Here is a 26,694-nt window from a genome sequence, read left to right as displayed (position 1 = left end):
ACGTCTCTCTGTTATATGAAAGTGGGACCAGTCTTGTCCACAGAGGTGTTGTTTACTGCCCAAACCATCCAATTTAAACTGCTGCAGTGTGTCTGAGAATAGGTTCACTGTCAAGTAACTGTGTTACTCCAGGATGTTACTGCCCCTTTGCTGCTACATTGGCCTACCCTACCTGATTCTTTTTGTTTGGTTGGTTTGGTTTTTGGTTTTCTGGTGGAGGACGTGGAGTGTTCTCATGTACCCCCACACACCCACTGAGGTTTGGGAACACCTGTGTATCTAGTGAATGATAACAGCCTTTTGGAAGAATCTTTTACCAGCACATCTAGATCTGGAAAAAGACATCTGTCCACTGAGCATCTTTGCAAAAGGTCTTATGGTCATAGAATGCTGAGTTGGAAGAGACCCACAAGGATCATCCAGTCCAACTCCTGACTCGGCACTGGACAACCTGAAAGTTAAACCCTGTATATGAGAGCATTGTCCAAATGCTTCTTGAGCACCAGCCGGCCCGGGGCCCTGACCTGTTCCCTGGGGAGCGTGGTGGTTGTTGACAGCTGGTTACGTGGTTGTGCTTGTACAAGTACAACCTTCCTGACTCGACAGCCCCTCGGCGAGGTTGTGCTCAGCGTGCTCGGGTCAGTGACGCGCTCCGTCCCCACCGCCAGCTCCCCAGCACTGCCCCTCGGCTGGTACCCCTTGGACATCAGGTTAACGGCTTCATCCCTTGCCATTGGCCTGGTTTGCAATAGAAAGAGCTAAAGCTGGGCAGTGCGATGGCAGGAACACGTAACCAGAGAGTGTTGGAGAGTAGGAGCACGGCAGCGCTGCTCTGAGCTGGCACAGTGTCACCAGCTCCAGTGCCAGAGCCACAGAACAGCTCAGACTCCTGTCCCTGTCCTGCTGTTGTGGCCCAAGCTTTGCCCCCGAGCTCCGCGTCACCATCCCAGCGTGCTGCTCCTCTCTTGGGTGCTCTGAAATCACACTGGACAGCGCAGAATTCACCTTTCTTCAGGCAGGCAGTCTTGGTGTTTAAACAAAACAAAGTTTCTGGATTAGGTTTCAAAATGTTCATTGCAGTCCTTGTTTTTTCAGTAATTGTCGTGGTTTAGCCTGAGGTAACAATACAACCACAATAGCTGCTCGCTCACCTCCTCTCCCACCCCCCCAACAGGGGAGAGAGTCAAAAGGGAAGGGAGAAACTTGGATTGAGATAAACACAGTTTAATAAAATAACTAAATACTAATGCACTGCTAGAAAATATATATATAAAATAGAAATAGAAGATACTCAAGGCAATTCCCCACGAGCTCTGTCCACAACTGAGCAGACGGTCCCAGCAAACCATGCCTGGTCCTGAAGTCAATCCCAGAGAGAGAAACGAGAGGAAAAAGGCAGAAAACCCCAGAGCAAAATGGCAAAAGGCCAGGCTGAATGTCCCGACTGAACTCCCACAGCTTGACAGCAAGAGCAAGACAGAGAAGGGAAGCAACCTGGAAGAGCAGCTCTCCTAAAATCTGAAGCCTGATGCTAATGGGCTGGAACACTCTGATTGCTCAGTATGGCTGTCAGTCCAGCTCTGTCCATCCATCCATCCCCTCCCTCGCTGCCTCACACCTGTGGGCAGAGCTCAGAGTGTCCTTGGCTCTCACACCAGAGCAATTAAAAGCATTAACTCTGTGCTGGGCGTTATCTGCTTGTTCTCAAACTTAGTGCATATAATGAGTGCGCAAGCTATGGAAAAGAAAGGTTCTAACTGCATGAAGAAAATTAACCCATTTTCAGTCAAAGCAGCATAGTAACGTAAAGTACCTTTCAGAGAAATAACCTATGACTTCTGAATAACCAAACTGAACCTCTTTGTCCCTTTGTTCTTTCCAGTTTGTCCAGTTGTGGTCAGTTGGGCCTGGTGTCAGTTCTTGGGCTGTAATCTTACTGTAATCTCCTTAGGTACCACTTCACATAATCCATCCATCGTGGCTGCCCTGCCGCTTTGATACTTCCCGCCTGCTACTTTTCAAACAACTGATCCGCATAGAAATACTCATATGTAGAATATGTTTTCAGAAAAAAGCTGGCTGAGGTCATTGCTGGACCGCTCTCCATCATCTTTGCCAAGTCTTGGGAAACGGGAGAGGTGCCTGAGGACTGGAGGAAAGCAAATGTCACTCCAGTCTTCCAAAAGGACAAGAAGGAGGACCCGGGTAACTATAGACCAGTCAGCCTCACCTCCATCCCTGGGAAAGTAATGGAACGACTTATCCTTGGTGCCATCTCAAGGCATATGAGGGATAAGAGGCTTATTAGGGGCAGTCAACGTGGCTTCACCAAGGGGAAGTCTTGCTTGACCAACCTCATTGACTTTTATGAGGACATAACGACATGGATAGATGATGGCAGAGAGGTGGACGTGATCTACCTTGACTTGAGTGAGGCATTTGACACAGTCTCCCACAGCACCCTCACAGCTGAACTGAGGGAGTGCGGGCTGGATGAGCGGGTAGTGAGGTGACTGTGAACTGGCTGAAGGGAAGAAGCCAGAGAGTCGTGGTCAATGGAGCAAAGTCCAGTTGAGGCCTGGATCTAGTGCAGTGCCTCAGGGGGCAGTGCTGGGGCTGGTATTATTCAATAGATTCATCAACGATTTGGATGAGGGAATAGAGTGACTGTCAGCCAGTTTGCTGGTGACACCAAGCTGGGAGGAGTGGCTGACACTGGAAGCTGTGCTGCCATCAGAGACCTGGACAGGCTGGAGAGCTGGGTGGGGAAAAATTTAATGAAATATAACAAGGGCAAGTGTAGAGTCTTGAATCTGGGCAGGAACAACCCCAGGCTCCAGTATAAGTTGAGGAATGACCTATTAGAGAGCAGCGTAGGGGAAAGGGAGCTGGGGGTCCTGGGGACAGCAGGGTGACCATGAGCCAGCACTGGGCCCTTGTGGCCAGGAAGCCAATGGTACCTGGGGTGGGTTAGAAGGGGGTGGTCAGTAGGTCAGAGAGGTTCTCCTGCCCCTCTGCTCTGCTCTGGGGAGACCACATCTGGAATCTTGTGTCCAGTTGTGGCCCCTCAGTTCCAGCAGGACAGGGAACTGCTGGAGAGAGTCCAGCGCAGCCACCAAGATGCTGGAGGGAGTGGAGCATCTCCCGTGTGAGGAAAGGCTGAGGGAGCTGGGGCTCTGGAGCTGGACAAGAGGACACTGAGGGGTGACTCATTCATGGGGATCAATATGGAAAGGGGGAGTGTCAGGAGGATGGAGCCAGGCTCTTCTTGGTGACAACCAATGATAGAACAAGGGGCAGTGGATTCAAACTGGAACACAGGAGGTTCCACTTAAATATGAGCAGAAACTTGTTCCTGGTGAGGGTGTCAGAGCCTGGCCCAGGCTGCCCAGGGAGGTTGTGGAGTCTCCTCTGCAGACATTCCAACCCGCCTGGACACCTTCCTGTGTAACCTCATCTGGGTGTTCCTGCTCCATGGGGGGATTGCACTGGATGAGCTTTCCAGGGCCCTTCAACCCCTGACACTCTGGGATTCTGTGAAAATCTGCAACTAAATATTTTGCATAACATTAACATGCTTTTTGCAGTGGATTGAACATACCTATTCAGAAAAACTAAATAATATGGTAGAAATTACTGAACCACTGCTAGGACTGTTGGCACTGGTCTTCTGAAAAAAATAAAGATGGTTTCAAAAGCACTTGTAGAGCAAGTATTTCAAGAATGAGGATTTAATTCTTGTAGTGAGTTTTTTCACACATCCCTCTGGTTCTCTAAGCAGATTTACTGTATCTTTTACTAGATATTTTAATCTTTCCCAAGTATTTTGTCCACAGACTATTTCACTTTTTGACTAATAGTATGAAGTGATTGTGTTGGCTGTTGCATTGATTATCAGTTGGGCAGTTTTTATATCACAAATTTTTGGAAAATACCCAGAGCGTTTTGGCAGCATCGGGCACTGGGGAAATCTCCCGTACTGAGACCAACCGCTCATCATTTTCAAAGCCAAATAATTCTTACCAAGTTATTTGCTCGTGCTTGTTTGAAAACTGCCTTTGCACTGAGTCTGTTTTCCTTTGAAGAATCCAACAAGCTAAAGCTGCAGAAGATAGAGCCGTGGAACAGCGTGCGCGTCACCTTCAACATTCCCCGGGAAGCCGCCGAGCGGCTGCGCATTCTGGCTCAGAACAACAACCAACAGCTTCGGGACCTGGGGATTCTCTCAGTTCAGATTGAAGGTACCTCATGCCTAATTTGTTTCCAAAGGCATTCAGCTAAATTTCAAGTATTCTCAACAGGCGGTTTTGTGTGTACCTGGTTAATGTTGCAGTTTAGTAATCTGGAGAATGACTTCAGTGGAAAGGTAGCTTGAGATTTTTATCCTTTCAAGAGTAGGTTTGAAAATAAATATAGTAGCCAAAAACCCTCTGAACATCAGGAAACCTCCTCATAGGCGTTTTTTGACTGTTAGCTGGCAAAATGTGCCCTCAGGTTTATTTCCCTAGTTATTTCACATGAGATTTTTCCAAGAACAAGTTTTAAGTGGATTTCACGATTAAGATGTCCATTCTGGACAATTGTTCAAGAGCACACTCAAGGTGAAACCAAGGGCTTTTCATGCTTGTCATGGTGCTTGTTTTTCTTAAAATTGAAATCCAGGAGATAGAGGCAGTGTGATGCATAGCTGTCCTTCTAGAGTTCGCGCTACAGGTAAAGTTTGTCCCTCTTTCCGTGACATCTTTTAGATGTTGCTTGGAAATTGTCTGTGTCTGCTCTGTGTGTGTGACCCAGCTCAGCCCATGTCCGTCTCTTGCAGGGGAAGGTGCCATCAACTTGGCGTTGGCTCAGAACCGCAGCCAGGACGTGCGGATCAACGGGCCCCTGGGGGCCGGCAGCGCCGTGCGCGTGGAAACGGCGTTTCCCATGCAAGGGGGACAAGGTAAAGTCCTTCGAGGCTTTAAACACTTGGAAATCCGTTGCTAAGCTAATAGTAAAATTCCACTGATGACAGCAGTGATTGTTTGCCATTTCCATCAGTGTGTGGTGGTGTTCCTGTGCTGTCAAGCCGTGTCCCACATTATGTAAAACAAACAGCCGGCTGCATTTTTTCCCCCAGACGTTGAAATGATGCAGGTGGGGCAGATTGGGTTGTTTAGGGGGTTTTTTGAGGGTTTGGTGGTTCAAGTTTTTGTTTCAGCTTTGGTGGTTTGGTTTGGCTTTCGCTACAGAAATACTGTAAAAGCAGATGAGTCTAGTGTGATGAGTTCACAAATTACCCGTTTTATGTGTGGCACCTCGATGGAAGCGAGCGAAAGCCTTTGTTCAATGTACAGTAACAAACAGGTTTAGATTAAATGCATTACAATTGTGGGAAGGACAGGACACTGTCATTGTTAGTCTCTCTTTTTATTTCCTGGTAAACTTTTGAGATCTGATGATCTGATCGTGGAGTATTCATTTTCCCAGAGAGGTGTAGTTTCATTAAACTCTACATTTTAGAGCATTATATATACACGATAAGTAATTTTTAACTAAAAAGTCTGATTTCTATGAAGAGTTAAAAAAAAGTTACCGTGTTATTTTTTAATAGCTGAATCATAAGCAAAATAAACTGATTAGTATCTTAGTAAATAGGATCTAAAGCAATTTAAAAAAACTTGGAATGTTTTTAGTCAGAGTTAATATAAGTTGCACGTGTGGCTGTCAATGAACATTTCACTTCTGTAGAAACCGGATTAAACGGTAGTTAAATAACTGTGCTTAACAAGGAACCTAAAACATTTAAGGAAGTGTGATTGAAAGTATCTGCTTGATCTTCAGTGTGAGCGTCAGGAGCTTCATTTCTTGCCTGCAGGTCAACAAAACAAATGTAACCAGTATAAATACAACAACAATGTAACCAGCAGGTCAGCTATATAAACCATTTCATAAAATAGCACCCTGTGGGAGCGAAACATTGAAATCCTGCTCTTACAGTGCCTCAGTTACTTTTTAGTATCAGCTTTTGCAAAAACCTTGATAGACGTGTAACTGATACAACCTCATCACTCGGTGACTGTGGTGGCAAGTGGGGCTCAAACAGTGGCTCCGGGTGGTTCCTTCTGTGGCCTTTTAAAAGGTTTTGTGCTAAAGGAAAAAATTCAGCATGACCTTAATTTGTTTGTTTCATACCAGGGAGTCTTTGAGAGACACGTGTCCTCAGGTTATATTGGACAAACAATTCTTAAAGTCGAAATAAATGTTTTCTTAATGAATATAATTTTTTCATGTAAAGAAACAATCTAAAATGTTTCTGTATGTTAAAACCACAAGACTTGATCATTTCTATTGTTATTTTTGAAGGTTTAATAAGAATGAGCAACGCTGCAGCTGTGATGATGTCCCAGGGTGGGAACGTGCCCTCCTCCATGGTGGCCGCTGGTGCTGGTGCTGAGCTGCAGACAAGAACTCCTCGGCCTTCCTCACAGCCAGGTGCTAACACGTAGTCACAGTACTGACCTGAAAATGGTCTTGGATTTTTATTCTTGCGAGGGTACTCACAAGAGTACTCCAGAATTCTCCTGGAGTATTTGCCCTGTCCTCTCTGGAGTTACTCTTTCTGTGGAACCCTCCCTGTCCCCAGGGATAATGTGGGTGCCTGATAAGCTCAGTGTTCTGGTCAAATGCGTTGAGCAGCAGCAGAGGTATTTTTGCAGTAGAACTGCTGTGACTGCGCTTTATGCTTAGAGAAAGGTAAGAGGGTTGGTCAGTGAGGCAGATGTCTCTGGTAGGAAGCAAATGCACCAGACTGAGCAAAGTGCTTTTCAGGAGGCGCAGGCAGAGCGGGAGGTTGAGGGCTGGGAATCTGAGGGGTGCAAACGGTCGGAGTTTATTCTTCGCAGTTCTGCCAGTACAAGTTACCTGCACTTGTAGGACTACAGAAAAAGAGAGGGGGTTTTCATTGTCTCTCCATGTGTGGTGGCAGTACTTGCCAGCTTCTGTAGATCTGTACATCTCTGCAGTTTTTATTCTAACCGACAGCATTTTTCATAAATGTTTTAAACGTTCTGGGAATATTAGTTTATGATACTACCTTAATTCCTTGCTATGCTACTTTTGTAAACTGGTAGGGATAAATGCCCCAACAAGTGGGTTGTACATACAGACTGGAGGATGAGAGGCTGGAGAGCAGCTCCATGGAGAGATCTGGGGTTTGGGTTGATGGCAAGTTGAACAGGAGTCACCCCTGTGCCCTGGCAGCCCAAAGGGCCAGGCGTGTCCTGGGCTGCGGCCAGCACAGTGTCCCCTCTGCACTGCCCTGCTGCGGCCTCACCCCGAGCACTGGGGACAGGTCTGGGGCCTCAGGAGCAGGAGGACATCAAACAACTGGCGTGTGTCCAGAGGAGGGTGACCAAGATGGTGAAAGGTCTTGAGGGCAAGACTAACGAGGAACAGCTGAGATCACTTGGTCTGTTCAGCTTGGAGAAGGCTGAGGGGTGACCTCAACACTGAGGGGTGACCTCAACACTGAGGGGTGACCCCACCACTGAGGGGTGACCCCACCACTGAGGGGTGACCCCACCACTGAGGGGTGACCTCAACACTGAGGGGTGACCTTATCACTGAGAGGTGACCTCAACACTGAGGGGTGACCTCAACACTGAGAGGTGCTCTCATCGCAGTCTACACCTTCCCTGGGGGGGCAGTGGAGGGGAGGTGCTGATCTCTTCTCTCTGGGCTCCAGCGACAGGACACGAGGGAATGGAATGAAGCTGCATCAGGGGAAGTTCAGAGTGGACATTAGGAACAGGTTCTTCACAGGGAGGGTGGTCGGTCCCTGGAACAAGGTCCCTGGGGAAGTGGTCACAGCACCAAGCCTGTCCTGGTTCAAGGAGCTTCTGGTTGATGCTCTTAGTCATTTAGTTTATTTTTGAGTAGTCCCGCGGGCAGCAGGGAGTTGGCTTAATGATCCTTGTGGGTACTTTCCAACTTGGGATATTCTGTTGTTCTACGATTCTAAGTGTGTTGAGGGTTTACATTAGTTTGTAGCAACAAGCACTGTGGAGCTGTTGTGCTTCACTGTAGAGGTTATAAATTGGTAAGACCTGGCTTCTCAGGATTCCCGAACAACTTACAGATTTTTAGAGCATTGCCTGCTCTGTCTGTTGGAGAAATTAGAACGTGAATTTTTGTGCAGAGTAAGCAAATGCAAGCAACCAATTTATCCTTTCTTGGTTTTGTCTTTGTGTGGGTTTTGTCTTCGTGTGGGTTTTGTCTTCAGTAGGTTATTTTTTTTTTACTTTTCTTTGCTATTTTAATAGATGCAATGGACCCACTCTTATCTGGGCTAAATATCCAGCAGCAAAGTCATCCATCTGGATCTTTAGCTCCCCAGCTCCATTCAATGCAGTCAGTTCCTCTAAACAGGCAGATGAACTCAGCCAACTTCCAGCAACTACAGCAGCAGACGCAGCTGCAGACACGTCCTCCCCAGCCACATCAGCAGCCACAGCAGGGTATTCGACCTTCCTTTACTTCACCAGCACAGGTTCCAGTTCCCCCTGGCTGGAACCAGCTTCCTTCTGGAGCACTTCAGCCTCCTCCGACCCAGGGAGCATTGGGTACATTGACAGTAAACCAGGGCTGGAAAAAGGCCCCATTGCCTGGACAAATGCAGCAGCAACTTCAAGCAAGACCATCTCTAGCAACAGTACAAACTCCTACTCATCCTCCACCTCCATATCCTTTTGGAAGCCAGCAAGCTTCCCAGGCTCACTCAAACTTTCCCCAGATGAGCAATGCTGGCCAGTTTACTGCTCCTCAAATGAAAAGCCTTCAGGGAGGGCCCTCGCGGGTTCCTACGCCACTACAACAGCCCCACCTGACCAACAAGTCTCCTGCTTCCTCTCCCTCCTCCTTCCAGCAGGGATCTCCTGCATCATCTCCAACAGTTAACCAGCCGCAGCAGCAGATGGGACCAAGGCCTCCCCAGAGTAGCACGCTGCCCCAGGGATTCCAGCAGCCTGTCAGTTCTCCCAGTCGTAATCCTATGGTGCAACAGGGGAATGTACCCCCCAACTTCATGGTGATGCAGCAGCAGAACCAAGGTGCGCAAGGTTTACACCCTGGTTTAGGAGGTAAGAAGTGCTGAGACCTTCTTTTATTTTAAAAAGAAAAGAAACGTAAAATGACTAGAACTAATATGGCTGTGAGTTTTGACAAGATCCTTTGAAAGACGGAATAGAGGTATAGATGGAGTATAAAGGGGGTGGGAGTGAATTAGCATCAGCATCACTTGGTTTCTCCGTCTCTGCGCTGCAGTGTCAGCGGTGATGAGCGCAGACCCTGCGCGGCTGCAGGAGGAAATCGCTGGGTGCAGGTGCTGCTTGTGGCTGCCACTCGTCCTCTTGGCAGTTCTTCTGTTGTCTTTAAGCAAGTTCAGCATATTCAGAGGTGCTGTGGGGTTTTTCGTTTTGGTTTGGGGTTGCTCTTGGGGAGAGGGGGCATTTTTGTTTGAGCAAGAGTGTAATAAGATCAAGTGAACATTTTCTTTCTCTCTTCAATTTCCTTTGTCACCATTTACATTTTCAGCTAGAGAAGTAAGGCATTATTTTGCATCTTCCTTTCCAAGTTGTGGATGTCTCTTCGTGAACCTGTCTTTGTTTGTCGTTAGTTTCTTCCCACACAGAAGAGGAAAGAGCTATTATTGCCATGCTGTTGTACTCCCTATTCTGAACTTAAGAGGTCAATGGATGTTTTAACTTCAGTTGCAGCTGTATTGTCTTCACTTTTCTCGTCAGACCTCCACACTCAAATCTGTTACTTACTACTCCTTGGATTCTTCTCTAACAGTGAAGGAATTTCATTTGTCAATCCCAAGATCCCGTTTGTGTCCTTGGTGTTTTTTCCATTTGAGCATTTTGTGGTTCGGTGCCAGACTTGCAGCACTTCTCTCTGCTCACTCATTTCTTCATCGTTCCCTTGAACGGCCGCTCTCAGACACCCATACACAAGCTCTTGCTTAAGCCTTTGAAATATTTTATTTCTGTACTTATCAAGCGTGAGCCATATTCTTTGTCCACCTACACACACACATATACATCCTAGTTTCTTGCATGCTCGCGCTGTATGTCTGAAATCTGCCCAGGAGGCTGTAAGGAATCCCCATTGCTTGGTCTGCTGATCTGGACAAGCTTCTTGTTTTCAGTCTTTGTACCAGGGGGCTCATTTGAGTTCAGATTAATTTGATTCAGATGATTTGTCTCATTTTCAAGGTTTTCCTCTTGTAGACCATTCTTAGCATCTGCCAGTGCCCTGTACTTAGTACATCTTATCATGTCTCCGTCTAGAAGCAGTTATTATTATTTATTATAGTCACATTTCCCTACAGTTTTGCCTCACCAGCTGCACGTCCCCATCAGGAATCGTTTCCTCTAGGCAGCACAGCGTGACCTCTAGGTAGTAAAACCTCTGTATTTTCCCTCCTTTCTACTAAACTACCCGGTATGTAATTTGGTTTCCCCACGGGCTGTGCTGCTACAACGAGCTGTGCTGCTACAACGAGCAGTCCTGCTGTGCAGGGTTCCGCTGCTTCCAGCACAGCTCTATTGCTTCCACTTGCTGAGATTTTTGCCGGCCTTCTGAGCGTGCCAATTCCTTGATGCAATTCGTCTGTTAATTAAGTTGTAATTACAGATTGTTCAGTTTTCAAGCCATCTTGCTTTGAAAGGTTTGGTGTAAATGAATACATTAAAACACTTTCCATTCACCTAGTTAATTTGGCAAATCAAGGTTTACATTAGATTTGGAATCGGCCAAGTTAACGCTTGTTCTTTCTCAGTTCAAGCATTCCCACGTGCAAAACTTTCCTAAAGGTTTAGCAGAACTGAAACTATCGTCTGGTGATGTGATGTTTCAAGTAGTATGTGTTCCATATTTGCAGATGTGTCTTGTTGTTTGACCTGTAAACTTGATTATCTTGAAATAATAATTACAAACCTAACACAAGATTAATTAACACAAGCAATACAATTAAGTGTGCCAGAAAGCTGTAACTGTAGAAGGAACCAAAGTCAAATTCTGCCTGCATATTGTGGGTCAGAAAAATAAGGAAGGACAGGGTTGCTTCTAGGTCTGTGGCAACATTTCTTTGACAGCAAAGTAAAGAAGTAGGTTCTGTTAAACCCATTTATGCTGTGCTCACATTGGTAGGTAGAAGGAGAGTTTTTCTCTCTGTCCAGCAGCGGTGATGTTTTGGTGTGTCACAGCGTGGGGGTTGCGCCAGACAGGGACCTGCACAGCTGCTTGCTCTGGCGGCAGGACCTGCAGAGCATCGTTAACCTGCAGGAGCATTGTTACCTGCAGGAGCATTGTTACCTGCAGGAGCATTGTTACCTGCAGGAGCATCGTTACCTGCAGAGTATCGTATCGTTTACCTGCAGGAGCACCGTTAACCTGCAGGAGCACCGTTAACCTGCAGGAGCACCGTTAACCTGCAGAGCATCGTTACCTGCAGGAGCATTGTTACCTGCAGGAGCATTGTTACCTGCAGAAGTATCGTTACCTGCAGAGAATCATTAACCTGCAGAGCATCGTTACCTGCAGAGTATCGTATAGTTTACCTGCAGGAGCATCGTTAACCTGCAGAAGCATTGTTACCTGCAGGAGCATTGTTACCTGCAGGAGCATTGTTAACCTGCAGGAGCATTGTTAACCTGCAGAGCATTGTTAACCTGCAGAGTATCGTATCGTTAACCTGCAGAGCATCGTTAACCTGCAGAGTATCATTATCTGCAGGAGCATTGTTAACCTGCAGAGCATTGTTAACCTGCAGAGTATCATTACCTGCAGAGCATCGTTAACCTGCAGAGTATCATTATCTGCAGAGCATCGTTACCTGCAGAGCATCGTTGTGCGCTCTGGCGGTGCCACTCACGCGGTTCCCAGCCCAGCCGGGTTGTTTGGGGTGCACACACGCAGCAGCCGTGCAGGAGCGCTCAGGGGTGCGCACCTGGTGTGTTACAGGGAGAGCTGCTGAGAGGAGCACATCGCTGTGACAGAAATGCAGGATACCAGTGTTTGCGTACGTGGAGTAAGTTAAAGGCCTGATTAGAGTCAAGGTGCAGTAGAGAGGAAAACAGCAATGCATCTTACTTTAATTCCTAGTTTCTAAAAAGTCAGACATGGACTTTTCACCTTTTATGTGGGATAAGTTTTGTGCTTAAATTACAATTTGAACCGAGTCACGGCAACTTGTTAGGCAGAATTATTGCACAGATAAGAGCTATAAATGTCCTCAGTGGGTTTCTTATATTGGCGAAAACCACTTTCTGCCTGAATGTGTAATGTGACAGTACGGATTCACAGGTGTTCTTCCTCTCATACTCCGACTATAGATGTTATCTTTTTCCTTCTCCCCGTTTTCCACGTTACTAACCAGACGATTCCTGTTCTCAGGAATGCCCAAGCGCCTCCCGCCGGCGTTCCCCGCGGGCCAGCCCGGCCAGAGCTTCCTGCAGGGCCAGGTCCCCTCCACGGCCCCCGGGACGCCGGTGAACAGCGTGGCCCCGCAGCTGCAAACCAGCCAAAACGTGCCGCACACAGGTCTCTTCTTGTAGAAAATTGTGCCTTTACTTGTGTAACGCAGACACCAAAGCAGTAAACTCTTGTCGTTAATGGGGAGTCAGCTCGCTGGGGCTGCACAGGCCTTCACTGGGTGTTGCTAAATGAGGAAGGGAAAGCAGGAGGCTGCTCGTGTTTTTCAAACCACCCAACTATTATTGATTAGGACTGTGGTACTCACATCCAGAAGAATCTGTTAAGGAATTGAATGGAAGTAACATTTAAATTTGGAGGCTGGGGTAATACAGAACACAAAGGTAACTTCTTGTCCAGGAGAAAAAAAAACCAAGAGTGTCATTATCCTGGAAGCAGAACAACAAAATAATCTTGTTTTGCTTTGAAAATACGATTTATTAGTTCCTTTGAAAGCTTTGGAACTGTACTACAGTCTTGTAAAATTAAATCTTTAGTTCACAAATGTCTCCATTTAACAATCCGATTATTAGTCTTTTAGATTATGAATACCCTGATAATGACATTTCAGCAGTACTCCATGTGTATTTCTTTTTTAACTCATTATAAAATAACATTAAGACTTGAAGCTTATTTTATTTTGGAATTATTCTGTTGAGTTAGGTGATATTATGGAAGATTTTCAAACTTACATACCAATAACAAGTGAAATTAAATTTCTGTCATGTGCTCTGTAGCGGGGTACAAGGGAAGTACCAGTCTAAGGGTTTATTCTGAGAAGCATGAGGTTTTGTTCTAACAACTCACATGTACCTGTGGCATCAAGTGTTGCATCACAGGGCTGCAAATACGCCAGATATTCCAGTTTATTGGGAAAAGGAAGAAAACCGTTTTGGAGTACTTAACATCAAAAGGTGTGAAAACTTTTTTACTAGTCCAATCAGTTTCTTACTGGCTTTTTTGTTTTTTTAAGGTGGCCAAGGATCTGGACCTCCTCAAAATCAGCTGCAAGCAGCACATGGCCCACCCAATATGATGCAGACCAATCTAATGGGACTTCATGGCAATATGAACAACCAGCAGGCTGGTGCCGGCGGGGTGTCCCAGGTGAACATGGGCAACATCCAGGGCCAGCCGCAGCAAGGACCACAGTCTCAGCTCATGGGCATGCACCAGCAAATTGTGTCTTCTCAAGGACAGATGGTGAACATTCAGGCTCAGGGATCGCTGAACCCTCAAAACCAGATGATACTTTCTCGAACTCAGCTCATGCCACAAGGCCAAATGATGGTGACGCCACAAAACCAAAATCTTGGCCCTTCTCCCCAAAGGATGACCCCACCCAAACAGATGATTCCCCAGCAGGGACAACAGATGATGTCTACACACAATCAGATGATGGGACCTCAGGGCCAGGTCTTGTTACAGCAAAACTCGATGATGGAACAGATGATGACCACTCAGATGCAAGGAAACAAACAGCCTTTTAGCACGCAAAACCAGTCCAATGTTATGACGGGGCCAGCTCAACTGATGAGAGGACCAACCCCAAACATGCAAGGAAACATGGTGCAGTTCACTGGGCAGATGATGGCGCAGCAAGGCCCCGTGAATGGTAATCCTTCTCAGGTTATGGGAATCCAAGGGCAGGTTTTAAGACCCACCGGACCTGGTCCTCACATATCTCAGCAACTTGGGGACACTACGACTACGACAAATAACGACGTGAACTTGGCACAGATGTTACCTGACGTTCCTGTGCAGCAGCCAAACATGGTGCCTTCTCATATGCAAGCAATGCAAGGAAACAACAATGCTTCAGGGAGTCATTTCTCTGGCCATGGGCTGCCTTTCAATACCGGGTTTAGTGGAACGCCAAATGGGAATCAGATTTCCTGTGGGCAGAATCCTGTTTTTCCTGTCAATAAAGATGTTACGCTCACCAGCCCGCTCTTGGTTAACCTTCTACAAAGCGATATATCGGCGGGACACTTTGGTGTGAACAACAAGCAAAATAATCAGAATGCCAACAAGCCGAAGAAGAAGAAGCCTCCAAGGAAGAAGAAAAATAATCAACAACTAGAACAAACAACGTAGGTTTAATATTACATCGTTTTTATAAGGGGCATGGGGAAGCTCCACAGGGAACTTGTCAATATTTTTCAGCAAGTATGGGGTGAGAAAGGACCTGTATTATTTCATATTCTAACAATTTCTCTCCAGAGTTAAATGATAACCCACTGGCAAGTCTGCCGCTGCAAGCTTCATTCAAGATTAAAAAAATCCCATTCAGACATCCGAGCTTGGTTATAAACCCAATTATAACATCACCATTCCTTACATTTACAGGGTAGAGGAAGTGCAGAAGTTGTTTCTATATCAGTGGCACGTGGTGCCGCAGCCCTTGGGAGAGGAGTCGCCTCTTCTGAGCAGTCACTCAGCCCCAAAGGCTGGGAGGTACTTTCGGAAGAATTAGAAGCCTCCGTATAATATGTGCAGTAGAGATTTTGGGGGACTTGTTTCCTGAATGATATGTATATCATGCCATGGTTCTGGCATTGAGCGAGACTTCCCTCTTAGTTGGATCTGCTGCTAGGATTTGGAGGGAGGAATCTGGTACTTTCTGTATCTAATTCTTCTGAAGCTGCAAGTGAGCCCCAGGAACATTGACAGGAATCCACCTGGTAGAACTTCTGGGCATCGTTCCCAGTTTGCTTTAGAAAACAATGGAAAAACTGCACAGAAAAGTATAAACCAGGAATATCCAAATTTCAAAGTTAAATTCTTAAACAAACATAAGTGCAGCAGTGGCATGTTGAGTACTGGTGTGGCTCCGCTTCCGCCAGTCCCTGTCCTTTGAATAATTATTATTAGTCTTAACATGAGGTTCATGCCACCGTTTCCAGAGACAGATGCAAAGAGTGGATGGTGTTTGAGTACTAAGTGACTTCTCAGTATTTAGTTTTTTCCTTTGGTTATTCAGTGTGTAGCCCCAACCTTCATTTTCTGCACAACGGCAAGATTCCTTTGTGAAAATTGAATTTTCTCAGGGGCGTTTTGGTTCTGCACTGAAATGACTCGCATCGTCTATAGCAAGTGATCTTTTGTGGCAGTCGTTAGTTGGCTTTACTAGTACTAAAGTAAAATACAGGAGCTGTTACGTGCATTTTACAGGTGCAAAAATGCTGCATAGCGAAGGTGAAGCAAAGCATGCTAATCTAATTGGCCTTGAAAAAAGTCTTTCAGATACGTGCTATATAATTGCGTATGGGGGTGGTATGGCCTGTCAGCTCAATGCTGCTGAAAACAGGCCGTGTGATTTCAGGTGAAACCAGGAGACACAACCTGTGGCCGCTGTGAGAACCTGCTCAGAGTGACGGTGCGGGAGCCGAGCGCCCCGCGTGTGGGTGGGCTCCGCGTGGCGGGGACTTGGAAACCGCGACCGGCATCCCAGCTCAGCCCTTGCCCAACTCGTTCTGGCTCGTCAGCGTCTGCCGCGCGTTGCCCGTGGCTGCCCCAGGCTGGCGGGCGGTGGGACGGCCACGGTGGGACGGCCACGGTCCGTCTGTCCTGCAGGGAGCGGCCAGGCCCGCGGGGGAGGCCACAGGGGAGCTCTCCAGCTTTGGTTGTGTTTGGCTGTGTCAAAGGGAGGTGTGTGAGGGGTGTAGGTGTCTTTAGTTTGCCATTCCAGCAATTTTAAGTCCAAGTGCTGGTGAGACCGCATCTGGAATATTGTGTCCAGTTGTGGCCCCTCAGTTCCAGCAGGACAGGGAACTGCTGCAGAGAGTCCAGCGCAGCCACCAAGATGCTGGAGGGAGTGGAGCATCTCCCGTGTGAGGAAAGGCTGAGGGAGCTGGGGCTCTGGAGCTGGACAAGAGGACACTGAGGGGGGACTCATTCATGGGGATCCATATGGAAAGGGGGAGTGTCAGGAGGATGGAGCCAGGCTCTTCTGGTGACAACCAGTGATAGGACAAGGGGCAATGGGTGCAAACTGGAACACAGGAGGTTCCACTTAAATTTGAGAAGAAACTTCTTCCTGGTGAGGGTGGCAGAGCCTGGCCCAGGCTGCCCAGGGGGGTTGTGGAGTCTCCTTCTGTGCAGACATTCCAACCCGCCTGGACACCTTCCTGTGTAACCTCATCTGGGTGTTCCTGCTCCATGGGGGGATTGCACTGGATGAGCTTTCCAGGGCCCTTCCAACCCCTGACACTGTGATTCCGTGAGGCCGTTTGGCAGCTGGGGCCTGTCCCGCTGTGCTGCCCAGGGCTGTGTGCGCGGTTGGGCAGAGCAGCAGCACCACGGCAGGACCTGCATCTTCCTGCCTGTGGTACATCGTGTGCTGCAGAGGGTCTCAAATAAATAACAAGCAGATATTTACTGTTTCTTCACCTGACATTCAAAGCTATCTAGTTGTCTTTCCAACAATAATGACGTCGTCTTCTCTTTGTATCAAAAACATTCGTGTTGCAGAGCCGCTATCCAGCAGCAATCTGTACAGTACCAGTAGACACTGCCCATAGTCTGCAACAAAGTAAAATATGCAAACAATTAACTATCTACATCTTTCCTGGAAAGCTGTTGTTTATTTGTTTGATGGCCCAAAATCAAAGACAAAAAATGGCCTTGTATTTCTAGGTAGAAAAGATTCGGTGCTATGTGTTTAGAAAAAAAAACTTCAATTCCAAATAGATTCTAAGAAAATCATCATAACCACAAGTGCAGTGAGCTGTCCTGCCGTGGAAATGAGAAAGGGTTCAGAGGGGCAGGCAGGTCGACACTCTCTTCTGAAAAGTAAATCTGTTAATCATTAAAGAAAAGCCTCGTTAGCATCTTTGTTTTCATTCATGTTACTGATGATCACCCAGCTTGTCTGTGGCCGGGGATTACTGATACACACATGTATAAAGCTCTTCTCTGAGCTCACAGAGCCCCACAAGACTACCTGTTGTTAACAAGTTTGCACAATGAAGTCAGCCTAAATTTTAGCTTTTCTATTGAGCTGTGACAATACAATACAATTCCTAGCTCTTCAATAAGGCTTTTAATCAGATTTTGGTGCATTCACAAAGGAAATACCACTTTATAATAATTCTATCACTTTTCAGTGAATGTTTCTCCTCATTGCTGCCTGCAGAACGCTGGTTTGGCACCGGCTGTGGATTAGCAGTTTGTATCGTAATAGGCTATGTATTAATCACTTTATCCTTGCAGGGGCATTAAGAAGGGAGCTGTCCTTACCAGTGTGGGTGAGGTTGTTCTCCAGCAGAAGGAAGGCGACTGCAGAGCCCAGCACCCTTAGGCGAGCTCAGTGCTTTCCTGACTTGGAATTGCTGACACTTCAAAATCCGATTTGGATCCCCTTCCTTTGCATCAGAAGCAAACAGGATGCTTTTCATCTTGGCTTCTTCTCCGTCATTCTTTCTCAGAAATTTTAGGGTTCAGAGCAGCGAACCTTGTGTGGAAACGCAGTTAATTTGATAAACGTGCTTTTTGTTCCTTAGAAATAATCTCGGAAGATGTAATAATATAGTAACAAAAGTACCGTTAGTAGTACGGTTTGTAGACTGAGCCATATTGGAGGGTAAATAGGATAAGTGAGCTGTTGACAAGAGGTCATTCCGCTGAGTTTAAAACAGTTTTAAGGGTTTGCTTAATTGAGCAACTCAGCATTGGAATGAAAACCAAGACATTTTGGAAAAGCAGGTTGTTTAAAAGAGATTGTGTCTTTTTTCTGAACCTGAAGACTGTAGGTAATGGGATATAAAAGATGCAGTGCGGTTGCAGGTAAAACGTCTTAGTTAATTCTGTTAAACACGTGCACAAACGCGCGGTTGTTCAGCGCTCTCCCGCACACAGACCGTGCCGTGGTGTGCGCTGGGTGCAGTCCCTGCGTGTCCAGGCTGGGGGTGACGCGCGGGTGACACGCGGCAGCACAGGGACGTTCTTCTCAGATTCAGAGCATTCGAGCGCAGGCCTGGAGGTGACAGTCCTGCGCACGTGGGAGGTGAAACTCATTCAGCATCAGGGGACAAGGGCCTTTCTATAAAAGCAAAAGTAGTTACAGAACATCATACCATGTCACAGGGCTGGTTCTGCTTGCACTTGTACTGTAATGTTATTTTTGCACGCCTTACTTCGCCATCTGCAGCACTTTTTGGTGTAGGTTTGTTAGTTGGGTGGTTTTGTTTGGTTGGTTGGTTTAGTCTCCTGGAGTTCTTTCCACTCCAACGAGGGATTTTGTATCGGAAGGTTGTGCTTGAGAATGCAGCTGGTGGAGCAAAGGGTCCCCTTATGACGATCGTACTGTACCTCACGTGCTTTTATTACATCCAAAGCAATAGGAAAGAAGAACAAATACAGTTTCTCCACCCAGAGGTGCTGGACACTGAACAGGCTCCCCAGGGAGGTGTCACGGCCCCAGCCTGACAGTGTTCAAGAGACTGGACAGCGTCCTCAGACACACGGGGTGACCTGTGGGGTGTCCTGTGCAGGGACAGGAGTTGGACTCCATGAGCCTTGGGGGTCCCTTCCCGCTCAGGACACTCTGTGATTTTAATATTTGTCCCTCTCACACCAGTTTCTCATCTTGCTTGTTATTTATATTCAGAATTTGTTGTTTGTTTGTTTGATGACTGATGGTTGTTAAATATGCCCAGTGAATTTCAGCTACGTTCAAAATTCCAGTTACGTTTGAATTTTCCAGCAATTCCAGTAGCAGTCTGCTGCAGTGACTGCTCCTCTTTGCTGGCAAACAAAGCTCGTGCCTGTTTTGCAAGGTGTGTGGAGCTTGCTCGGTCAGACCCATCTGGCAGGAGATGTTTTCCAAGAATCGATTTTGCGTGATTGTTTTCTAGGTTAAACCTGTTTGCGCAGTGATGCTCTAAACTGGCGTTTTATCTGATCTTTAACTGTAGCATTTTGAATCTCCCACCATTATAAATGAATCACAAAGGGCAAAATTACAAACTCAAGATTGTATTTGCAGTTTTAGGCAGTTGTTCCATGTTGTTGGCACCTACATCAAAGGCTGCAGCTCCTCTGGGTGATTTTCCTGCCAGGATTTTTGTTCATTTGTGGCTGCTAATATGTATTTTGCCAGTTTTCATCAACTTTATCGGTGGAGGTGTGTGAGTGTACAACAAGTGCATCACAAAAGTCGGTGATGTGCTGCATTAGACAGAAGGTTTAACTCAAATACTTTCCTTGGTGAGCGGTTCTGTGTTTGCCCCATGTCTTGCCTTTCTTCTCTCTTGGTTTATGTTCTTCCCAGTGTTGACCTGTGATAGTTCAGGGATTCTGAAGGCACACGCTGCTTTTTGACCATTGGTTAAGTAGTTAATAGGACGTTAGGACACGTCTGCGTCTCCTTGTCAGCTGTACAGGTGCCAGAAGCTGTTACTCTCAAGCAAAAAGAAATAAGATCGATCTCTCTGCCTTTATATACTTCACATTCTTTTGCTGAAAATGTCTTTTGCTCTTGGCATTTCTGCATGATTCCGCCTCACTTTGGTGGCAGTGGTCTTATTTTGATGTCTGTAATTTTAACTCAGGACTTATATTCTGTAGATCTCCCTACACCCTTCATATATTCATGAAGCTGATAAGCGGTTACTCTTCATCCCTCTATATCCTACATCCTCTGACCATATATATTGATAACTATAGAAACTTGTTTTTATCTAAGTCTGCAAAAGCTGTCTTGGTTCAGTGGAAGTTTTGGGCATTGAAACCAAACAATTTAAGAGTCTTAAGAGAGTCTCCTGGAGCATCAGGTGACCCTGGAGAAGGGCTTGGGGACACCGGTGGGTGAAAATCTGGACATGAGCTGGCAATGTGTGTTTGCAGCCCAGAAATGCAACTGTATCCTGGGCAGCATCCCCAGCCCCATGGGCAGCAGGTTTGGGGGGATCCTGCCCCTCTGCCCCGCTCTGTGAGACCCCCCTGCAGTGCTGGTCCAGCTCTGGGTCCTCAGCACAGGACACACATGGACCTGCTGCAGAGGGGCCAGAGGAGCCACAGGAATGATCCGAGGCTGGAACAGCTCTGCTAGGGACAGGCTGGGAGAGCTGGGGGGTTCAGCTGGAGAAGAGAAGCTCCGGGGGACCTTAGTGTGGACCTTCTGTACCTGAAGGGGACCTGCAGTAATGCTGGGGGGGCGCTTACCAGGGAGTCCAGTATCGGGTGGTATCTTGAGGCGCATGAGGGCTCTCTGTTGTCCTCAGGAGTGCCAGTCGCAGCCGGTACAGAAATTGCAGGATTCTGATGAGGGGTAACAGTTCTAAACCAAAAGAGGGTAGATTTAGACTAGATGATAGGAAGAAACTCACCCTGTGAGGTGTGAGCCCTGGCACAGGCTGCCCAGAGCGGCTCTGGATCCCCAGCCCTGAGTATCTGAGCAACCTGTGCTGCTGGAAGGTGGCCCTGCACGTGGAGGACGGTGGAACTAGATGAGCTTTAAGGTCCTTTCCAACCTAAACCATTCGGTGATTCTGTGGTCACATCCGCAGCTGTGCTGTCCCCCAAGGGTCTGTGCTCTGGCAAGTGACTGTACATGTCTGATACATCAGTGCTGTGGTGTTACCAGCCGTCTCTGATCCCCTGGGCTGGTCACCTCTGGGTACGATACTGGAAGAAATGGTGCTGCCATTAAAATAAATTTTTGTGTATCTACCCATGGTACTTACTTACCTATACAGATGTCACAGCGCTATGAGAGGGAAAGCTATTTAATTTTTTAAAAATACATACATATATATATATATATATAATTTGAAATATCCATTGGCATTCTTTTAGTTATAAAACTCACATTCAAGGCAGAAACAGAAGAAATGTTTACAATCAGTAGAACACCAGGCAACTCGTTTCCTTTTCAGTAATGTTTAAGGCACAGGGGTGGGTGTCAGCAGACCGGGCTCTGTGTTCGAGTGTGTCCTGTTACACCAGAAGCAGCGGTTTGTGTCAGTGAGTTACGTGCAGGTCTGTGAAAAGTGCTAACGATGATCTACTTGAGTCCTCAGTTACGGAAGCAGAAGTCAAATGCTGATGTGAGGGCTGGATCTTAACTGCAATTCTTTTTCTTTCAGCTCTTCAGAACTGCGTCCAGCTGGGCTGGAGGAGAGTGATCAGTCGTCCATGTCTGGAGAGCAAGGAATGAACTTAGATAATTCAGGCCCTAAACTTCCAGATTTTGCAAGTAGGCCACCAGGTATTAGGACTTTTTGTGTGGTTTATATGAGTGTAATAACTATAGGAGAGCTTTTACTGGGCGTTCTGACAGTTCAATTTAATTTGTGCTATCGTATGTTCAAGTTGAAAATGTTTTTTTTCCTGCTAATAACTAATAGGTACCATTGTTTAAGTGTTTTGTTTGAATTAGTTTGAATATGGTCACGTTCTCCTGTATCATCCTGCAGGTGTCGTATTGAATAGTGTAGAGTTATTCAGCAATAACATAATTGATAAAAAAATCTGTATTTCTAACTGCAGCATGGACTGATGCCATAAAAATTCAGCATTAACCACTAGATGATTTTTCAGAGTTATAACAAGAGGGTTGCAGCTGGAATTATCCTTTGCATGTAGTTAGGATTAAATCCAAAGTCCGTGAAGTAATTTATATTAAAAGCCACACAGGTGGTTCTTAGCACTGTGTTTGGCCAAGGAATACATGACAGATTCTGTTTTGTACACTAGGAGAATGCTGGATGTGTAGCAGGTATGTCTGTGTCCCGCTGTCAAAGTCTTGTTTGCATTAAACAGTATTAGTTAGCGAAAGTCCAAGTCTCTGTTTGCAAGTGAAAACAAGCCCACGGACAGTTGCAGAGGCTTTTCAGGTACAGTGAATCTGGAATAATAGCTGGTAGATGACAGGATACACTCAGCGGTCTTCTCCAATTAAATGTCACGCAAGTCATTTGTATATTAAGTAAAAATATTTTTAAGAATTAACTAAAATCTTCGTCCTTATTTGTGAAGCCTCGCGTAAGATAAATGGGCCATACTTTCCATCTGGTCCTGTTTGTTACAGAAATCTTGCTTTCTCTGATTTTTCTTTGGTTTCAATGGACGTGTCCTCTCGTCGTTGTAGGTTATCCATCGCAGCCAGTGGAGCAAAGGCCACTTCAGCAGATGCCACCTCAACTCTTGCCACACACGCAGCAGCCGCAGCAGCCGCAGCCACAGCAGGGCCAGGCCCCGCCACAGACACCGCAGCAGCAGCAGCAGATGATGATGATGCTCATGATGCAGCAGGATCCCAAGTCAGTCAGGCTGCCCGTTCCGCAGGGAGTTCACCCCCCCAGAGGGCCCGTGAACACAGACGCTCAGCGAATGCCGATGCAGCAGAGCGGCAGCATGCCGGTCATGGTGAACCTCCAAGGTCCGGGGTCGGTGCCTCCGTCTCCTGATAAGCAACGAATTTCCTTGCCGGGCAATCCTCCTCTGGGAAATAATGCAAGGAAAATGGTTTATCAAGATAATGTACAGAATCCTTCCAGCTCACCCCTTGGAGAGGTGTCATCGGTATCCTCCCTTCCAGAAGGAGGTGGAGCCGAAGGCCCCCCAGCATCAGGAGCTCAGAATAATTTGACGTCTCATTTAGTAGTTTCACAGAACCAATTAATGATGACAGGACCCAAACCGGGACCATCCTCCCTTGCAGCTGCCCAAGGTGCAAGTCCCCAGCAGCAGTCCAGTTCTCTGCCTACTGCTCTTACACACCATTTTCCAAATGTTGCCGCCCCATCACAAACTTCAAGGCCTAAAACGCCAAACAGAGCAAGCCCAAGGCCATACTATCCTCAGACTCCTAATAACCGTCCACCTAGCACAGAACCATCAGAAATCAGTTTGTCTCCAGAGAGACTCAATGCTTCTATAGCTGGTCTGTTCCCTCCCCAGATTAATATTCCTTTACCTCCCAGGCCTAATCTCAATAGAGGATTTGATCAGCAGGGTCTTAATCCCACTACTTTGAAGGCCATTGGACAAGCCCCATCAAACCTCACAATTAACAATCAGTCTAGTTTTGCTGCTCCGCAGTCACACAAATTGGAAGGTGTTGTCATCAATTCAGGCAAACAAACCAACAGTGGAGGAACAAAGAGAGCGAGTCCAAGCAATAGTCGAAGGTCCAGTCCTGGATCCAGTAGGAAAACTACACCCAGCCCTGGCAGACAAAATTCAAAAGCAGCTAAATTATCATTGACACCTCAGCAGAATCCATCTCTCTTGCAGAACATGGAATTACAAAGAAACATGATGGCTGGTCCCTCTTCTTTGCCAACACCTGTGACTACAAGTTTTCAAAATAATAACATGCTAAGTAACCAGAATCCTGCAGTTTCTGTACCTGCTGTCACAGGGGTTCCTGAAGACAATAAGGAGAGCCTTAGTGTGCCGCAAGATAATGAGTGTCCAAGCGCACAAGGTGTCCAAGGTAACAAAGACCAGCCCAGTATTGAACTAAAAGGTGTCCCTGCTCCAGAAATGAAAATGTTGGTTCCAGAAGAACAGTCAAAAAAAGACGGGCAGACCGTAGACACCAGTAAACTTCCAGTCTTGGAGGAAAGTAAAACCATGGTATCTCCAGCCCTGAGGGAGGCACCAACTTCTTTAAGTCAACTTCTTGATAATTCTGGAGCTCCTAATGTAACCATTAAGCCCCCTGGGCTGACTGGTCTTGAAATGGCACCGATAGTCACCACTGGTGAGGAGCTAAAGAAGATAGCTGTCATTCCTCCGCTGCAAGATGCATCCTCGAGCAAAGAGGCATCTAGTTCACTTAGCTTGCCTCAAAACAATGAGGCCTCTTCAAATTCAGGGCAGCAGGAACTGGGAGAAATAAACTCAAACGTTGCTCAGAGTGTTCCTCCAGTAATGCAAAGACCTGTCAGCTCTTCTTCTATATCAGGTCCTTTACCCCCCAACCAGATAACAGTTTTTGTAACTTCAAACGCTATTACATCTTCTGCTAATACATCAGCACCATTGCCGTCTCACTTGCAACCTGCATTAGTGTCGACTGTTGTCACAATGCCCAACGTAGGGAACAAAGTGATGGTTTCTGAGGGACAGTCGGCAGTTCAGTCGAACGCCCGGCCACAGTTTATTACACCCGTTTTTATAAACTCATCGTCAATAATTCAGGTTATGAAGGGCTCTCAATCCAGTACGATTCCAGCAGCCCCGATGACTTCTAGCTCCAGTCTAATGCCTCAGTCAGTGGCGGTTGTTGGTCCTTTGCATATACCGCAGAATATCAAGTTCTCCTCCGGGCCCGCTGCTCCCAGCACGTCGTCCAGCAGCCCTGCTCCCAGCGTTCCCACCAGCAGGCCGCTGGTTCTTAACCCCTTGGCACCTCCTGTCCAGCTGCCTTCTCCCACTACGACTTCTGCCAATGTTCCCTCACATCTCCCTGCTCAGCAAGGCAAAGACTTCAGCCCAGAGGAGGCTCCTCAGGCGGGCGGGCCGAGCGAGCCGTGCTCTGCCGCACCAGCGCAGCCGGGGCCCGGAGTTCCGCCTCTGCTGACCAGCAGTCCGGGCTCTGGGAACAGGCGCAGTCCTGTTTCATCGAGCAAGGGAAAGGGAAAAGTAGACAAGATTGGCCAACTCTTGCTGACTAAAGCGTGCAAGAAAGTCACCGGCTCCCTTGAGAAAGGGGATGAGCAGTGTGCTTTGGATGGAGAAACAGAAGGTCAGGGACTAGAAGCGTCAGTCCCGAGTAGTTTGGGAACAGAGCAATCACCAGCAGAACTGGATAATAAAACTGTGACACCTGCATCACCCAGTCTTACAAAACAGAGCACTTCTGGGCCTGGCAACGCGAGTGTCGGCGTCAGCCCTGCGGCTGCTGCTCCTGCCGCGTCCCCCGGTGTCTCCACAAGCACTCCTCCTCCTGCTCCTGCTCCTGCTCCTGCTCCCGCTCCCGCTCCCAGCGCCCCGGCCGTTCCCGCTCCCACAGCTCCCGACCCGGCGCCCGCGGCCCCCAGCGCTAACGGCAGCGACCACGGCGGCGTCCCGGCCGAGCAAACCAGCGCTGGCACGGCCGAGGAAAAAGCAGGAGCGCATCAGGAGCTGCTGCAGAGCGCAGGTAAGTCCAGCGCTACCCCACGGACGTGGAACAACTAAGATTGCTTTTGTAAACTTCCCATGGATTTTTATTCACGAATGTAATAACATTTTGACGCTGTAGCCAAGGCTGACAGCTGCTTTTGTTTCTAATGTCTGAGTGACGCACAGGGTTTTATTTCACCAAGATTCATGTTTCAGATGTTTTATTTCAGTTTCTGTTTACTGCTTAAGTGGGGCATTTGTCAAGAACATATGATGCAATAACAGAAGTGATTTCACTTAACTGTTAGAAACTGGGAGAAAAAGTGAGTGTATCAGTAATCACAAAAGCAACACTTAAGGTGCTTTTTATACCAGTAGATGTACTGGTGTTCTGCTTCAGCCTCGGCAGAGACTTTTTATTTTTGTTACTGATTTCAGTTTGTTGACTTAACTACAATATTTTGAATTAATCCTAATTATATTGGTTCCATCTCTGAACAACCTGGACCCCGTAGGGAAATAGCTGAATAACCTCCGGAAGAAAAGGAAAACTGGAAGCCCTTATGTCCAGGGAAAAATTAAAATGCTCATTTCAGAGAAATACCTGAAAAAGTGATTATAAGTTAATTATACCCAATTCAAAACCATGAAATACCTTCACATCTGAACTGGTTTATCCTTTACTATTTTAATTTGAGCATCTGACAGACTTTATTTATGGCATTGCTGCTATTTCTTGATGCCATTTTTAATCTGTTGAAAATAGTGTGGAAATAAACCATGACCCTCGAGGGAAGGTGTCTGAAAACCCACCGCGTTTACATCATTAGTTTAGACACAAGATAAAGCCCACAGAAGTCAGTGGGACTGAGAACTTCACCTTGAATGTGACGGTCCCTGTGGCCACTGACGTGTTGTGGCCACTGACGTGTTGTGGCCATTGACGTGTCGTGGCCACGTGCCATCAGAAGATGGGCATGTTTACTGCGAGCTTCGCAGAAGGAATTCTGCGTGTTTGGGAAAAATGGAAGTGGATATTCTTTATTTAAACATGAATGTTTAACTTCTTACCTTCGTGTTATTTTTAAGTTCATTCTCACATATAAAAGAAGACTACTT

The 26,694-nt window shown here is 46.9% G+C and overlaps 1 protein-coding gene across 4 annotated transcripts in view; it reads left to right on the top strand.

Annotated features, from left to right (window-relative positions):
- NCOA6 (nuclear receptor coactivator 6) overlaps window positions 1-26,694 on the top strand; it is a 47,993-nt gene that overhangs the window by 12,657 nt on the left and 8,642 nt on the right. For 2 of the 4 annotated variants that reach the window (XM_082065605.1, XM_082065606.1), the window contains 8 exons: window positions 4,086-4,241; window positions 4,820-4,942; window positions 6,346-6,474; window positions 8,304-9,119; window positions 12,439-12,585; window positions 13,490-14,609; window positions 21,606-21,727; window positions 22,610-25,612. In XM_082065605.1, coding sequence (XP_081921731.1) covers window positions 4,086-4,241; window positions 4,820-4,942; window positions 6,346-6,474; window positions 8,304-9,119; window positions 12,439-12,585; window positions 13,490-14,609; window positions 21,606-21,727; window positions 22,610-25,612 — 5,616 coding nt within the window. The remainder of the gene's footprint in view (window positions 1-4,085; window positions 4,242-4,819; window positions 4,943-6,345; window positions 6,475-8,303; window positions 9,120-12,438; window positions 12,586-13,489; window positions 14,610-21,605; window positions 21,728-22,609; window positions 25,613-26,694) is intronic. The other 2 variants (XM_082065608.1, XM_082065607.1) reach the window with 2 other exon arrangements.

Source organism: Streptopelia decaocto (assembly GCF_964273445.1).
Source record: "Streptopelia decaocto genome assembly, chromosome: 14".
Classification (NCBI taxonomy): domain Eukaryota; kingdom Metazoa; phylum Chordata; class Aves; order Columbiformes; family Columbidae; genus Streptopelia; species Streptopelia decaocto.
Note: the sequence above shows the minus strand (reverse complement) of the source record. Positions and strands in the feature narration are given on the sequence as shown.